Raw genomic sequence first — 15650 nt, 5'->3', positions numbered from 1 at the left:
TGCAAAGTGAGGTTCTAAACAAATAATTTTTCTTTGGTCCTTAAATCTTTTCTGGTAAGGATGTCTCTAAAATCTGACACTTAGAAGTGTAGCAAATCTACTAGTTTTGGGTAGTCCAGTAATGTCAATGTCTGCCACTCAACAGGCTGTGAAGTTCCTGAAAGCTGGTTGGGATCACCACTGAATTGCAGGGATGGTTGATGTGAGGTAGGTGGACAGTCTTTATCTGTCTCAAGTCTCAGAGCAACAACATCCCAGATCAATCATCTGCCAGGCATTCAGAAAATCTCTGCTATAAAACTACCACTAAAATGCATAATACATTCCAGACAAAATCATAAAACTTTCAGATTAGGTGCCGAACACCAAATTTTCAATTTTTCAATAGTTCTTTTGAGAAAAAGCCTCTCTGTCTCAGAGAATACTTCTACAAGTAACTGATCTTCTGAGTTTGTCAGTACTTTCAAAAGTAGTTTCTTTCTATGCTTTCTAGCACAGCTAAGGTATAACATGATACATGTTATAAAGTCAGTGCCTTTACAAAATGTGATGAAAGCAAAACAAAATAGCACAACCCTGCATCAACCCAAGGAGTGTTAGACCATGCTTTTTGCTGTTACCTTAAATCTCTTCTTTTGGCCAGCTCTCCTGGTGAGATAACCCAGGGCAGGTTCTGGGGAAGACATTCCAGGACTTCAGGGGAAAAGTCAGAGAAATCCACACCGTACTCTGTCAGGATCCCTTCTGATTCTGGCTCGATCTCTCCGGCCTGTCCAAGACTTTTGCACAACTGCCTGCAGAAAGAAAGGGATGCTTTTTTAAAGTGTATAATTACTACTGTCACGTTGTTATTGTCCCTGCAGAGAAGCTGCTGAGCTCTCTAATACACTTCTTTCACTTCTCCCTGAGTTTTGGCAGAGAACTTAGCAGGAATTCAAACCATACCATGACTTGTGTCTGCTGAAGATGCAAAACACTCACCAAGCACTACCCTGGGCTGTTTTTGTGTATCTCATTTGAAATAGATATTTTAAACTATTAGGTTTTTGTGAAGGTAAAAAGTTTCCAATTTAGATAAAAATGCACCCAACAGAGATAAGAAAAGCACAGCCACACAGGCAGCTCTTGCATTACACATGGCTGTCTTGAGACCCTCCCTCCTCACCACTGAAAAAGGTGACTCATTTCTACTACCAAAATGAAGAATAGATTCACACCAGATACCAGAGAGCTCCACAGGGAGCTCAGTACACTGCTCTCCATCCCAAAGGATACACAGCTCTGCCTGGGCAAACCGAGGCCCTGTGAAGACAGAGGTGTGAAGAACCCACACTGCCTCCCTGACAGGAGTCACACAACACACCCACAGATCATCTTTCCAACCATCTCCCAGGCTCCTTACAGAACCTCAGCATTCCCAGTCATTTGTTCCTCCTCTCATGGCTAAGCAGAAGCCTCTGAACCCAGAGCTAACTGGAGAGAGGCCAAGGATCTAGAAACAAGTCCCAGACAGGGGAAATTGTTCCCCCCATGCTAACAGTGCTTGATGAAGTACTCTGCACACGTAGATGAAATTGCTGCTCTATTGTGCTTGGAGAAAGTTTCCATCTGCTCCAGTGCAAACCCCAGCATGGATCTGTCCAACAGCTCTGGTGTCAAACAAGGCTCAGCTCTGGACGCTGTGCAAAGCAGAACTCCAAAGGAGCGAGACATTTGTTCCCTCTCCAGCTGATTACAAATATCCCATGAGAACCCATGTCACACAGTGGCTCCCCCTGTCCCCTTTCTCACCTTTAGATTGCTCTATAGTACACAGAGTTAAATTACTTTTTATTTTTTTAATATACTGCCATTAGGCCAATGCACATTACAGTCAATAGAGATAATGTTCCTGACCCAAGAAGATTACAACTGAAATTAAGGCAAATCCATCAAAATATGACACAAAAGAGAGGGGTAATAACACAGCACAAAAACAGCCACTCTAATAAGTGTTTTTCCACTGCATAAAATACACAATCATTATATTGATCCTTCTGCTTTAATTCCAATGAGTGAGAACAGACACTAATGACTTTCCTAAATTAGGGCCAAAACAGTGCACTTGTTATTTGGACAAGCAAGATGGTCTCAAGGCTTCAAATGTGCCATAAACCCACAGAACAAACCCCAAACTCTCAGCACAAGCGAGCCCATCTTCTTTATGGGAGCAAAGCTCTTTCTTCACAACGGGAAGGGCTGTGTAATAAACCTGTCACATTGTGTAATATGCTGGAAAGGATTGCTCGCTTCATGGTGTGGTAAATTGTAGAGTTCACATTGTCTAGCTTTAAAATAAAAATGAAAACAAGGATAAAAGATATTTCCCTTTATTGTTTCAATTTTATGTACAAACTGTATGGCAGAAATACGTGTGCATTTGGCATCGTGGCTGAATTCTCAGTTCCTGCAGCTGGGTCCCAGTCTAATCCTTATTTTAATGTAAATAAATGAGGCATCAGTTTTATCTCCCTCTCTCTCAGCAGTAACAATAAAACAGAGAAATCACCACTTCATTTCACACGTCTGGTGCAGAGCTGGGACTGAGCAAGGATGAGCCTGTGGGTCTACAGACCCAGCAGCGCTGCCAAGGATGGAAAAAACAAAACAGGAAAAGAGAGGACACATTGCCCTACCCAGCAGAAATGTCAAGAGCTTGAGTCTTAGGTGTCCCTTCTTTCGGCAGGGCAGATCTGGGAAGTGCACCAGGAGGGCAGCTGGACATCTACAGGACAAGCCATGGAAAGGACCTCTGAATGCCAGAGTGCTTTCCAGCTCACTCTTCAAACCCATGCTCCTCTTGATCCGTTTACTGAAATTAGATTACGAACCATAAGGGGTTTACCCAGAGGTTTGATATAGGACTAATATTTTTTTAATAGTAATTAACATTTGATTTACAGTGTTCCAGGGAACATTTCCCAAGTACCTTGAAATAAAAAGTGTATAACTGACTTTAATTGGGGCCATGTTACAGTCACGAAGGCATGATGACTTGCATCAGAGCAAAATCTGACAGGACAGCATGTGATCAAAGGTAATGCATATAGGATCACCGACGGCCCCAGAGTAACAGCCAGGCTGCAAAATCATTCCTGGGGCTCCACGGCCACCAAGGGCAGCAAGAATAGTTCAAGAGGCTTATAAACAACCAGGGGCACTGGGCCCAGCAGCGCTCAGACGTTCACTCCCAGGGAGTCACGGTGTCTGTGACACCCTGGGCTTGCGTGCATCTCTTTTTTTTTTTTTAAATGTCAAAAGGCAAAAAAGAGTTACAATGGTTACAGACGTAAACATTTCTCTTCTGTGACGCTGATGGGGGAGCATTACCTTGAATTCCTTGAATACCCTTGGATTGATGTCAGACATGGTGTAGCGTGCACTAACTGGAACATGCCATGGTTGGGGCAGAAGGCTATTTCTCCAAATCAGCCATAGCTGCAAGATTGCAGAAGTGCTCCAAGGTGCCCACTCACCAGAATTTAACCTGCCAGGATGTGCACCTGGGGCACAGCCACCCTCAAGCTGCCATCTTCCCTCTCATGGTGACACTCATCATTCACCCATCCATCTCTAGGAACATTTGAGCTCTCTCCCTTCCACTTCAACTCCACTGAGTTGAAACTGGCCTGTGCATTCAAAGGTTACACGATGAGAACTCTCCAAAAAGACAAAGCAGGATTACATAAGGCTTGTTTCCTTTGAAAAGCCAGGCAGGCTCCCACATTGGAGTGAATAACTTCCATTGGGAACTTAACACCCTCGCTCAGCTTCTCCTGGAACAGATTGTCCAGTCATCCTACATGGAGGGCTTCTTTCAGCAGCAGGAGAACACCCCCCACATAAGCCACCAGTCCTTAAGGAAGAAGCCCACCAGGATGCTCCCACTGCCCAGAGCTCAGACAGAGCTGCACAGGCTTGAGAAAGGCCACAGGTGCCAGTGGAGATGGTGAGAGGGCTGCAGGGCTGAGCATCAGAGGGACAGAGAGCTGTGCCATGGAATCCCAGTGCTCAAGAGCTCAGTCCAGCCCTGCTCCACATCATGGAGTTGCCTTCCTGTAGCTGCCAGGCCATGTCCCATCGGAGCACAGGAGCAGCGTGGTGCTCCCAACATGGATGAGGGTGTCCCACAAGGTGGTTAGCTGTGCCAAGGGAACAAAGCTTTACTGAGGGACACTCCCATCTGCAAGAAGGTGTTTTTTCAACAGAGCTACACTGCTCTGTTGAGAGGATTGGACCTTCCCTTGAGCCTTACACTGAACGACCCAAGGTATCTGGTTATTACCCCTCACACGAAATATACTTTTGTATTAAAAAAAAAAAAAAAACCAGAATAAAATGCCAGAGATGAAAAGAATTCCAGCCACTCAAGTGGCTTTGGAAACAGCAGCAAGTGAAATAACACCCTGCAACATTTCATTTTATTGTAAAAGCTGGAACAAATGATGTCACCTTGACAGACCAATATCTAAGATCCCAAGCTAGAATGGTCACAAGCCCAATGTGACACAGAGGCAGTTGGTGATTCCATGCTTTTCTATTAGTTGTTTTTTAATATAGTCTCATCCATCATCACATGTGGGGACAAAAAAATTCCACCTTAACCATCTGCAAAAGTGCAGAGACATCTGGACTAATACTCCAAATAACCCTGAACTCCAACACTGAAAATAGTCACCAGAAAATAATGGTACATGGCAGTACTTGCAATATTTTTCTGGAAAAGGAGAATGTCTTGGAGCTAATTTGCTTTATCTGTTACCTGAAGCAGGTACAGTTATACAGCATTTCACTGCCAAGGTAAAGTCACTTCACATGCAGGAGGGAGCACAGCAGCTCAACTCAGGGCATGGCCAGCATGACCTGGAGCCATGAGTTCCTCCTCAGTCCTCCCAGCACAGTCGGGGTGACAGGGTGGCCTTTGGAGGGGACAGTGTCACGCTGGTGACCACCAGGTGGCAATCATGACACAGAAACGCACCCCCCTCCCCAAGGGACCTCCAGGGACTCTCAGGTTGCCCCTGTGCAGGTGAACACTCTGGGTAGCCAGTGCCACCATCAAAGTCTTGGCAGAGGCATCTCATTTCTCCACCCACACATGATCACTGTGAGGACCAATCTGGGTCATTAACTGTGCTTGGAAACTTGGCACTGAATTTCCCAAGGGAAAAGGAAAGCTGAGGAAGGTGCATGACCAGTCTGGAGAGTTCAGCCGCAGGATGGAGAGTACCTAGAAACACCCAAAGCATCCAGGAGACATGACTGCCAGCTCTGGAGGGAGTTTCCCTTGACACACTTCCAGCAGACAGTGCGGGGCGATGACCAACAGGCTCTCTCTGTCCAGACACCTTCAAAACCATGGTGGTGGTGCCAAGGGCATATCAGGAACTTTGTGGGCAGAAGTAAGGGTGCACAAAAAAGTTCATAAAAACAAATCTGCAGATCACCTGGTCTTCTCCTCTTCAGGGGGGCCACGATCAGTAATACAACTCATTATAAACAAGGTAACATGGCTTATAAACGAGCTTAAAAATGAGCCCAAAAGCAAACAGAATCCTTTGGGACACTCAAGAGGTTTCCTTGTCTTTCAGTGTTTATACAAGAATTACTTATGGCTAAAAACAAAAGGGGTCACCAAGGTTTTATGCTCTCATGTCCACAAGGCACTTACTGAAGTGCAACCAGCTCCCAGAGGAAACGACTATGTATGAACACAATCATGGACATTTTCTTTCCTGACAACACCCTTTACATCTTGGAAACGATCAAACCAGACAGATGAGAATATCCAATATTGTCAGAAGTACAGACTAAAGACACACACATTAGCCAATAAAAAATATATTAGCCCATCCTCCTAATTTCCCCTGTTTCTGCTGAAAGGGGGGTTGTTCATGACAAAAAGCCAAGCACTACAATCACCCTCCAGTCTTTTCTCAGTTGGAGTCAAAGAAGACAAAGCAAATCTCTGCCAGTAAGAAACTTATTCTCAGTGAAGTTCACAGCACAGCCAGACCCAAGTTAAGTGGGGCTCAAAGGGAGGCCACTGCAGTTCATGCACTGCAGTTTATCTAGGAAACACTGAGTGACCTCATGGTTCACGTGGCTCTCAAGGAGCACACATGAAACTTGCTATTACTGGGCCCACAAATCAGCTGCAACTGATAAACTCTGTGAAATGAGGACTTGAGTTTACTTTTAATTCTAGGGCTGATAGATCTCTGCCATCACACTTATTCTTAAAACAGGTTTTCTCTAAGTTTTAAGCTTTACCAGCAATTTGAGCTGAGGACTCCCAAACCTGCAGTGCTCATACTGTACATCAGCTGTGCTACCCCATCAGAACTGCTTTGCAAGGGGAAGAGAAAACTGGACTTTATGAACAACTCCCACTACTGCACATGCTCCAGATTACATCCAGATGCACCTGTAAAATCTGACCACAGTATGGCCACAGAGTTATCCACTCTGGATTACCAACTAAACCAGGACTACTAAGTATTCCCAAGATAACCAAATAGATTGACCAAGATCCTCCATTTCTTATTGAGACCCATTCAATAGAAACAGCCTGGCCACTCCAGGTGGGAGTTTGTCACCCTACAGCAGTACCAAAGAAAAAAGTGAAAATGCTGAAAACCAGTCTTCTTCATGGAGAGGCAAAATAAACTTGCATTCTGGATCCAGCCCAGCATAGGCCATTTGTGTAGCACTGGCTTAAAATTTCCTTCTTCACAGCACTGCCAGCAATTTGAACTCTGGACAGTGATGACTTTACACTGCCTGATGAAACACACAGAGTACAACACCCTTCTCACATGCTTCAGGAGGGAATGAATCTTCTCTTGATTTCTACTATTCCTCCTTGAACCAGTGCAACTTTAAAACCACAAAAATCTGTGACTTCCTTCTAATTCTTACCAGCAAAGGCGTAAAAACTAAAGATGAGCTTCACAGCCACTGATCTTCCCCTGGCAGAAGGGAAATGTCTGCACACTGTGTACTACTCTTCCAAACAGGGAGGAAAGACAGGAAGGCTGCCAGCACCCCATGGTGCTTGTGCTGGTCAGGCTGAGCATGTGTGCTCCCCCTGGACCATGCACTCATCAATGCTGTGATGCACCAGCACTAAAGAAAGCACTTGAAGAACTTAACATTTATGAGATTAACTAATGATGAGCTGCCCCTCATCCCAACAGAATTTATCCACCAGAGGGACACAAGACAAGCAGCTTGTTAACAGATTTCTGCTCTCCATTTTGTAACGAATTAAATGAAAACAAAACTTCCAACTAGAAATGCCAGTCATCTCTAGTTCTGATGGCAGCCACATACCCTGATGCAAAGTTGCTGTCTTCTTTCCAGTCCACGATGCGACAGATGAAGAGCGTCTGTGAATAGGCCTCAGGCTTGCTCACAAAGTCTGGAGGGCAATCAGCCAAGGGCACATAGACCCTGGGCACCCTGTGGTCCACAGGTGAGAACATGGCACACCTCTTGAAGAGTTCACTGTTCCTGTCAGCCAGAAGTTTGATGAAACCTGTAGCTGCTCGAGAATGCTTCTTTTCCAAAATATACACCACCTGGGAGAGGCAAGTTTCTACAATTAATACCTTCAGAGAAACTTACTTTATTTAGCAGAATGAGAATACCCAAAGGCTCAGCAGAGTAACTGGAAAAGTCACAAGGTCTATATCTTGTTTTCCCTGTATGTGTATATGTGTGTGCATTTTTTAACTGAGTACCTTCTTTACAATGTATTTTCCTTGCCATCTTGCTCATGGCTATAGAAGAGCTAAGTGCTTTCCAAGTGCTAGCTCTCTACAGCAATTTTCTTGATTACAGAACAAAACCAGACAAGAAGCAGATGCTTCCAAATGCAGGGAATTAGCCACAAAATACAAGCAACTCCTGTAAAATCTTACATTTGTATTCTCGGCCTGTGATTTCAACAGTCAGCACAGACCAGGCCAGTCCAAAAACGGTGCCGCTGGCAGATCCAATGCTAACCACAGGAAAGGATGTGCTGTTGGGAATTTGGCAGTTCTCTCCTTCTCTCTGTGCTTTCTGAAGTTAGGGGTTATTTTACCTTTATACAAGATGGCTTTGAAAAGAATAATAAATTACAATATCACTAAATAATTGTTCCAGAGAGGTGTTCATCCAGGCTATATTTTTGTAGACCATAATAAATCACTGGATAACAGAAACATTATAGCCGATTTCCTAAGCTTACAAAGAGGAGCCCTTCCAGAAGGTTTCAGGAGCTGCACCTCTGCACAATTCTGAGTGCTGGAATTGCCACACTGGATGAGACCAGAGCAGCCCAGCCAACAACAGGACCAGAATCAGAGGCTGCAAGGGAAAGCACAAGACATGGAAGAGACCTGACCCAGTCTGACCCAGCAGCCCTTTTCTGGTCTCTTAACATTCAGAGATTGACTCAACTCTCGAATCAACAGTACTAGCAGCCTTTCCAAAGTCTGTAAGAATTAATTCTGACAACTTTGGATATCCTGACGCTCATATTAGTATCCAATCTTTTTCCTGAATCTTGCTAAGTAATTTTGCATGACAAACAAAGGGAATTTAACCTAGGAAAATTGGTAAAAATAACAAGTCACTTGATTTTTATCAGATCAGACAATTACTCTCTCTGAAATGGAGAATGAGACTCAAAGATCAACAGATAGAGGCTACAGGGAGGCCAGGCCTGGTCTCCTTCAGCCTTTGGGAGCACACACGTGCTTACTTGTCACTCTCCATGGATTTACCTTGGCTGTCCTTTGAAGAAACTCATCTGGGAGGAGCCTGGGATCATTGACCTTGGGTCCATCATCTTGCTTTGTTCTGTGCACACCAGTGACCCCAGCAGCCTTCCCTGCATCAAAACACACAGGAAGTTACTGTAGCACATTTCCATGACAAATTTGTCTCAGGCCTTGCTCTAAAGTACAATACAATATGCATGTAGTAGACTTATTTGAAAGGAAAAAGATCTCTCAGGTGTTAGAATTGCCAAGCATGAAATAATTATTTCTCTGGACTACAACAGACAGCAGATACATGTTCACTTACCGTGCAGACGTGCTGAAAAACAACAAAAATCAAAATAAATCTCAACTTTGTAAGGAGGACTATATCAGTCATAACAGACAAAGTGGTAGAAACAAGTTCTGTTTATTGAATACTATGGGCTAAGAATTTTGTGGCATTTCTTAGTTGGAGTCATTAACATTACATAAGCAGTCCTTTCCTACATACATTCATTTAATTTCCTTTAAAAACATTATGCAGGGTTATAAAATATGTTATCTTTGAAACTGAAATCATATCTACTAAGCTGACCCTCTTCACCTGTGGACCAGGCTTATGAAAAGCCTTATAGAAGTAATCACTACATATGAACAAGAGCTTTCTTCCCCTGAGATCTTTGGACCAGATGCTGATAATATTGATAAAATCAAGTGTCAATTTCTAGTCAGAAATTTTCAAATATTCAGGTATGTGAGTTTGGGAGCATCTGCTACAGATGGCTGGCATTTAATGTATACAAACATCCAAAGTGATCTTTGCCATGGAGAAGGCTGGGACTCAGCTGTCCTTGAGCTGCATCCCTGCTGACAGCCTCTGGTTACTGCTCTGCCAGAATTTTTGGGATGGAAGCATCCATGTGCTCTTGTCTGCTCAAGAGAGATGGCTGACTTTTTCCATTTGTATGGTAATCACATCCATCTTGAGCACATGTGCTAAAATCAGGCCTAGAGTGTTCAAAAGAAATCTTGCTTTCCTAAAGAGAGACCGTGGCACCGACTGCAAGTTCCAAGGGACGTAGCTGTCACTGCTTCCCTTAGAAGACGCGAGATAAAGCAACGCTTTGCTGAAGCCTGTGCTGCAGGAGGCCAGCAGCACTCACCCGTGTGAGAAAGGCTGCAGAAGCTCTGTGGTGACACACAGACCCTGGTCCCAGATGGGACTGTCTGTCCCACAGAGCCCCAGGCTGGCTGCTGGTGACATGAGGGATGGAGCAGTGCCGGTGGCGGGACCGGCGCTCGGGAAGGGGGGCAGTGGGACAGCAGCTTCCCCAAGGCTTTGGCTGTGTCCCACCACCACCAGGGCACTTTCACAGATGGCTGTGTCCCCACACAGGGACACTGCACTGCCTCCAGGCAATGCTACCCCAGCAGTCGCTTGACAATGACACTTTGCTCTAATGACACACTCTCGTTCTCATATGCTGCTAATTATCCTCAGCTTTGCCTTCTGATATGCTCTTCCTCTCCCCAGAGATCTTTTTCTAAGTGTCTTTACTTTTATTTTATCTTCATTGACTTGCTAGCAATGCTGAGAGGAGAATGAACAGGTATTCAGGGGTTTAAATAAAAATCTACTTTTCTTACAAGAGCCCCAATAATAGAAGCAGCAAAACCCTTTCTGATTTACTTCTACTAAAATGAACTCAGACTTGCCAAAACCAGCATTACTACAGGATAAAACCACCCAGAGTTTCATGGTGACAAACAAGGTAGGGGAAAAAATTGCTTGTAAAATTGTAAGCAGTTAAAAAGTGGGGAATACCAAGGTTACCTGATTTGCTTGCCTCCTCTAAGGTTTCTGCCAGCTAAAGGTCATACCAGGCAATCATTTAGCAAAGAATGAAAGCCAGGAGCCATTTTGTTTTCTTATAAATTTTCAAGCAATCAGTTTATGGTGTGTCAATCATAAAGACAGCCTGGGCAAAGAACAAAATGATCTGGAACAGAGGAAAACTGGACAGGGCAGAGGACACAGGGAAGTTGGGAGCCTTCCAAAGGCCATGCCTCTAGGCACACCTGCCACAAACCCAGGGCTTAACTGGAGTGAACCCTCTCCAAGGAACAGCACATACTGGTGGGAAGAGAAACCAGAACTAAACGTGTTTTGGAAAAAGCAAGAGCTGCATTCACTGCTCTCCCAGCGTAGCAGAACAGCAGCAGTGACTCAAGGTTCAGCAGGCAAGAATGAAAAAAGCACCCGGAGTCATGTGAGGAACATGTCCTTGTTAGCACTGCCTTTTTTCCACTTATCCTTCCAATGACCATCTCCCTAGAAAGTCACTTAGACATTTTCACTGAAGCAGTTTTCTCTGGTGAAAAGAAGCCAGCAGGGATGTCCTGGGGAAGTCACACATACACACATGCAAAAGCACAGGAGCACCAGGATGCGGCTGTCACAGGAAAACAGCAAATGGGTGGCCAGGCTTTCCTGGGCCTGGGCTGGGGCACTGCCCCCCTTCCTGCTGAAGACAAGGCCCATGAGAACCCAGGACAGGTATCAGAAAGCACCCAAATTCCCACCATGGCAGATGATAGAACTTGCCTTTTCCTTCATGGCCAGCATCAACCAGGGCCCTCTGGCTGGCTGGAGAGCGTCTTCTGCAGTGGTCTCGCCAATTTCAGCATCCCTCCCAAAAAATCCTGGGATTATGAGAGACTCCAGCAGGCAGAGTCTGGGATCTACAACTACTCCATCAACAGAAAGAAAAAAGGAAGCTAATCCCAGTCATCTACTTCTTCTTACCCCTCATTTTTAACCAACTTCATGATCTTAAATACCATCACACACATTTACTAAGGGCAAATGCTCCTGAAACAAAGGACGGGGAAGAAGAGACACGAGGAACTCTCTAATCCTGGAGCTAAGAGATGTAGACTTCCCTAGAGCTTGTAGCTGCTCCTTCTGAAGTCAAAATTCTGTTGATATCAGGGCTACATCTACTGCTCAGGGGTCTACAGCAGCAAAGCATCAGCCATGAGGAATCCCCGTGACAAAAGCTTCAGCTCAGAAGGGACAACTACCCAGATCCAATGTCCACCTGGCTCAATTGTCAAAGTGCTGCACAGGAATCTCAGTCACAGCAGCAATAATCTACCACCAGAGTATGAAACCCGAGTTTCCTGAAGTCATCTCTGACAGTCCCTCTCCCTCATTACACATCCTCCTCCCCTTCAGTGGGGCTGAGCACAGAGGGGCTGTAACAGGGCCCCAGTAGAGACTGATGGTCTAGAAAAACTCAGCTGGGAGATACAAACATCTCCCACAACAGGGCAGAGCCATGGAGGCAATCCTAAAGGAGGGACAATTTGTGAGAGGAGCAGGATTTTGTGCTGGGAAGGTGGGAAGAAACTCCTTGCATTATGCCAAACTAAAAATGAATTATTCTGACCCCTTTACTGCAGTGGTTATCCAATGACCATTCAATATTTCCACCCTAGGCAAAGACATGTTTTCTGAGAAAGATTTACTATGTTAGCTTGGGCAGTACTTCATAAGCTTATCTTACAGTGAAAACACACTTCAGCAACCAGGATCCAGTGAAACTGCATTATAATCTCAGTGTTTTCCTTTCAGCGATTATCTGACAAACCAAAACTGTAATAGCCTTACTTAAAAAAAAATTAGGCACTAGACACAAAAAGCAACTCAAATTAGTTATGTTATTACCAATGAACAGATCCAGCACACTTGGAATTTGCCTCCCTCTGTAAGAGATCCATTTAGGCAGCTTCAATACACACTTAGATTTGCCTGACAGGCATTCCTAGGTCAAACATTACTTTTTTTTAAAGCCCCCCGAATTTCCTTTTACAAATCAATTACCATCACATTATAAGGTGGCCAAAGTGGACCAAAAATCATCAGACTAGAATTCTAATTTCTTATGACAGATCCAAAATTATTTTCACTAGGTTTGCATTGGTCACTGTGGAAATTTGCAATTCTGTCCAAAAAGAATACAATTAAAGATGCAGTATCCACTTGCAAATGAAAATATATCATAGTTTCAGATCTCAAACACAACTTACTGAAAAAGAAATCTCCCTCCCTGAATGGAAAAAGCCAAGTTTTTTAAGAAAATACTTCAATGTTCAATGTTTGCTACTTCAGCTAGAAAAAAAATGTACTTGAGAAGCAGGGTTACTCTACATGGGAGTATTTAAGAATCCCATCAGAAAATACTGTTCTTCAGCTCAGTGCTCAGACACCAGCAGAGCTGTAAACCTTTCAGTGGCAAAGCCAACTACTTACTAATGAAGCAACAGCACTCAGGTCCTCTGAGGTCAGTTTCGAGAAGCAGTTTTCAGGATATTATGTTTTAGTACCAAATACCTGAGTGGTGTAAAACAGACTGATTTATTGTAAATATCTCCTGACACTGTGTGTCACACGCACAAAGGATGTGTTTTTGCAATTCTGTCTATATTAGGACACAACAGACGCTAGGAAATGATACTCCCTTCAATCCAAAAGTGATACATGCATACCCAGAGATTTGCTCTGGGCTACACTATTCTGCTACAATCTTAATTTTTAGGGATAACAAGAAGGAAATGTTGTTGCTTAGAAGAAAGTACAAGGACTCTTCATATTCTGCAATTGATGGTTTCTTGGCACAGAACAGTTTTTTTCTTCAGAACACAAAGCTACCAAAAGGTAGGGAAGAAGGAAAGTGCAGTTTCACTTGGTACCAGGTACTATCCAAAACTGGTATCTATTTTAAACACCCTATAAGTAGGATCACCTAGCAAAGTGTCACAGAAAAAGCAGTACTTTGTCTTTATACCTCCCCACCCAGAGCCTTCCACCTGTGATGGAGGAAAGACAGATATTTCACTGCAACAAGACTTAAGCCAACAGCCTTGGAATTTAACACATGCTGCCTGTCCAAAATCAGCCTAACAGCTCCCATGTGCAGTGGAAGAGGGCTCTGCAGTAAGAAGCAAAGCAGCTCCAAACCATGCAGCACTCCTGAGCTGTCTCACTGCAGAGCTGTGTGTCTAATGAACAGGACAAACCTCCTCAGAGATGTTTATTTTTGAATACTCATTTAAGCAAACTCACCCTGCCACAGCTGTTCATGTCTTAACACCTGAGCACGCACACCTGCCTGCCCAAGGGCACACTGAAGGGAGGACTGGGAGACTCAGATGATTAGCATCAAGATTTTTGGAGATGCACAGGCAGGAAGAGACCCTCAGAGAGGGAGAGAAAAGGCTTAATAACAGATGTGTGGAGCACAGACAAGCATCTGCAATAGCAGAGCAAAGGCAATGTGAAGATGTGAGTACAGCTGGCTCCCTCAGACATGCAAGGCAGCCAAGCATGTAATTATTTACTTATATTTAGCCACCTCCACAAGGAGGGATGGAGGAGATGGCAGAAAAATGAGACAAGAGTGTCACTTTTTCTTAGAACCCTCCAAGTCTGATGCACAGCAAAGACCAACATAATTTTGGGAAGCTGCCTTCTAGCCCAGCAGATAGAACACAGAAAGACTGCTACAACCACAGCATGGCTACACTGACCTCCTGGCTGTCCCATGTCCTTGAGAAGCACTCAGTCAGCAGAGGGGTTGGAAGCCTTATTGCAACAGAATTAAACCTACAAAAAATCAGGTGGTGCTGCAGCCTACAGAAATATTAATAACAAGCAAAACTAAAATGTTACAAAAAGAATTCCATTGAGTATTTTGCCTATTTACTTAATGTTCTTCCTTCCTGCAGGTGCATTTGTTCCTGAAGTCTGTGTGTCCAATATTACTATTCAATGGAAAATATGTTGGCTGAATGAATCCTAATCTGCTTCATCCTGGAAATCTTGCTGTAACAATGACCATACTCTGTTTATCTCCACACCCACCATTCAGTCTCAGTATCATGCCCTCTCATTCACTTGACCTAAACATGTAACTCAAAGGAGAAACATAGGTGAACTCAGGAACATATGGTAATATGCTGAACTTAATCTAATTCCTGTTACCTAATTGCCTAAGTAATTTATTTTTTCCAGTACTTAAGAAGTGACTTGGGGGTCAAGATAACTTACTAGGGAAGAACAGTGTAAGGAACTTTCCCAACATTAACTTCCATTGCAGGCTTCAGCTTTACAACAAAAAAATAACTGGAGCTTTTTCAGCCCATAGCATTTAATCAATGCAACCATAAAGCCCAATTTGTTCAATACCAGTAGAACACTTCTCTTCAGTTGCTATACTGTTTATTCTGCTAGAAATGTATGCTGTCATTTAAGAAATGTTATAGCAACAACCAGAAGAGCTACATCCAGAGAGCCATAAACATGAACTTAGGATAAGCTAATACAGAGCTGTCTCGAACAGCTGAAACTGCTCCAGCTTCTCTGCTGGCTTTCCAGGCTTCAGCAGAGTGAAACTGATCTGATTTTTGACAGTTCCACCTCAAGGATTTCTATTAAAAGCCATGTAACTGAGAAGATTTCCTGGTGAGCTTTCACTCTGCTGTGGCCTAGAAATTTTAAGAGCTATGCAGTGGAGATGATCCATCTCCAGAAGGCTGCAGGCTAGGAAAGAACAGTGAAGCTCCTTAAAAGCACTCAGAGTGAACAGGAGCCTCTGGAGAAGAGGGAGAACACCACTTGCTCCTTCCAGCAGCCAGTGAGGTTGGTGGACTCCAAATATGCCAGACTTCATGGCTGCTAAACAGAAAGGCTGAGCCTGAGCAGAGCAGAGCTTCAGCTCGTAATCCAGATTTTTGTCACCATAATTTCATCTACCAGACCTGGCCAAGGAGAGGAACAGCAGTAACTCTCTGAAT

General features: G+C 44.0%; 1 protein-coding gene across 2 annotated transcripts in view; it reads right to left on the bottom strand.

The window, feature by feature from the left end:
• The window catches only part of DIS3L2 (DIS3 like 3'-5' exoribonuclease 2), a 180299-nt gene that overhangs the window by 101634 nt on the left and 63015 nt on the right, over positions 1–15650 (bottom strand). For both annotated transcript variants that reach the window (XM_036389136.2, XM_036389137.2), the window contains exons 8-10: positions 8814–8920; positions 7375–7622; positions 621–794 (exon numbers count right to left, since the gene is read on the bottom strand). In XM_036389136.2, coding sequence (XP_036245029.1) covers positions 621–794; positions 7375–7622; positions 8814–8920 — 529 coding nt within the window. The remainder of the gene's footprint in view (positions 1–620; positions 795–7374; positions 7623–8813; positions 8921–15650) is intronic.

Source organism: Molothrus ater, chromosome 10, assembly GCF_012460135.2.
Source record: "Molothrus ater isolate BHLD 08-10-18 breed brown headed cowbird chromosome 10, BPBGC_Mater_1.1, whole genome shotgun sequence".
NCBI classification, from domain to species: domain Eukaryota; kingdom Metazoa; phylum Chordata; class Aves; order Passeriformes; family Icteridae; genus Molothrus; species Molothrus ater.
This window is presented reverse-complemented; position numbering and strand designations above follow the sequence as displayed.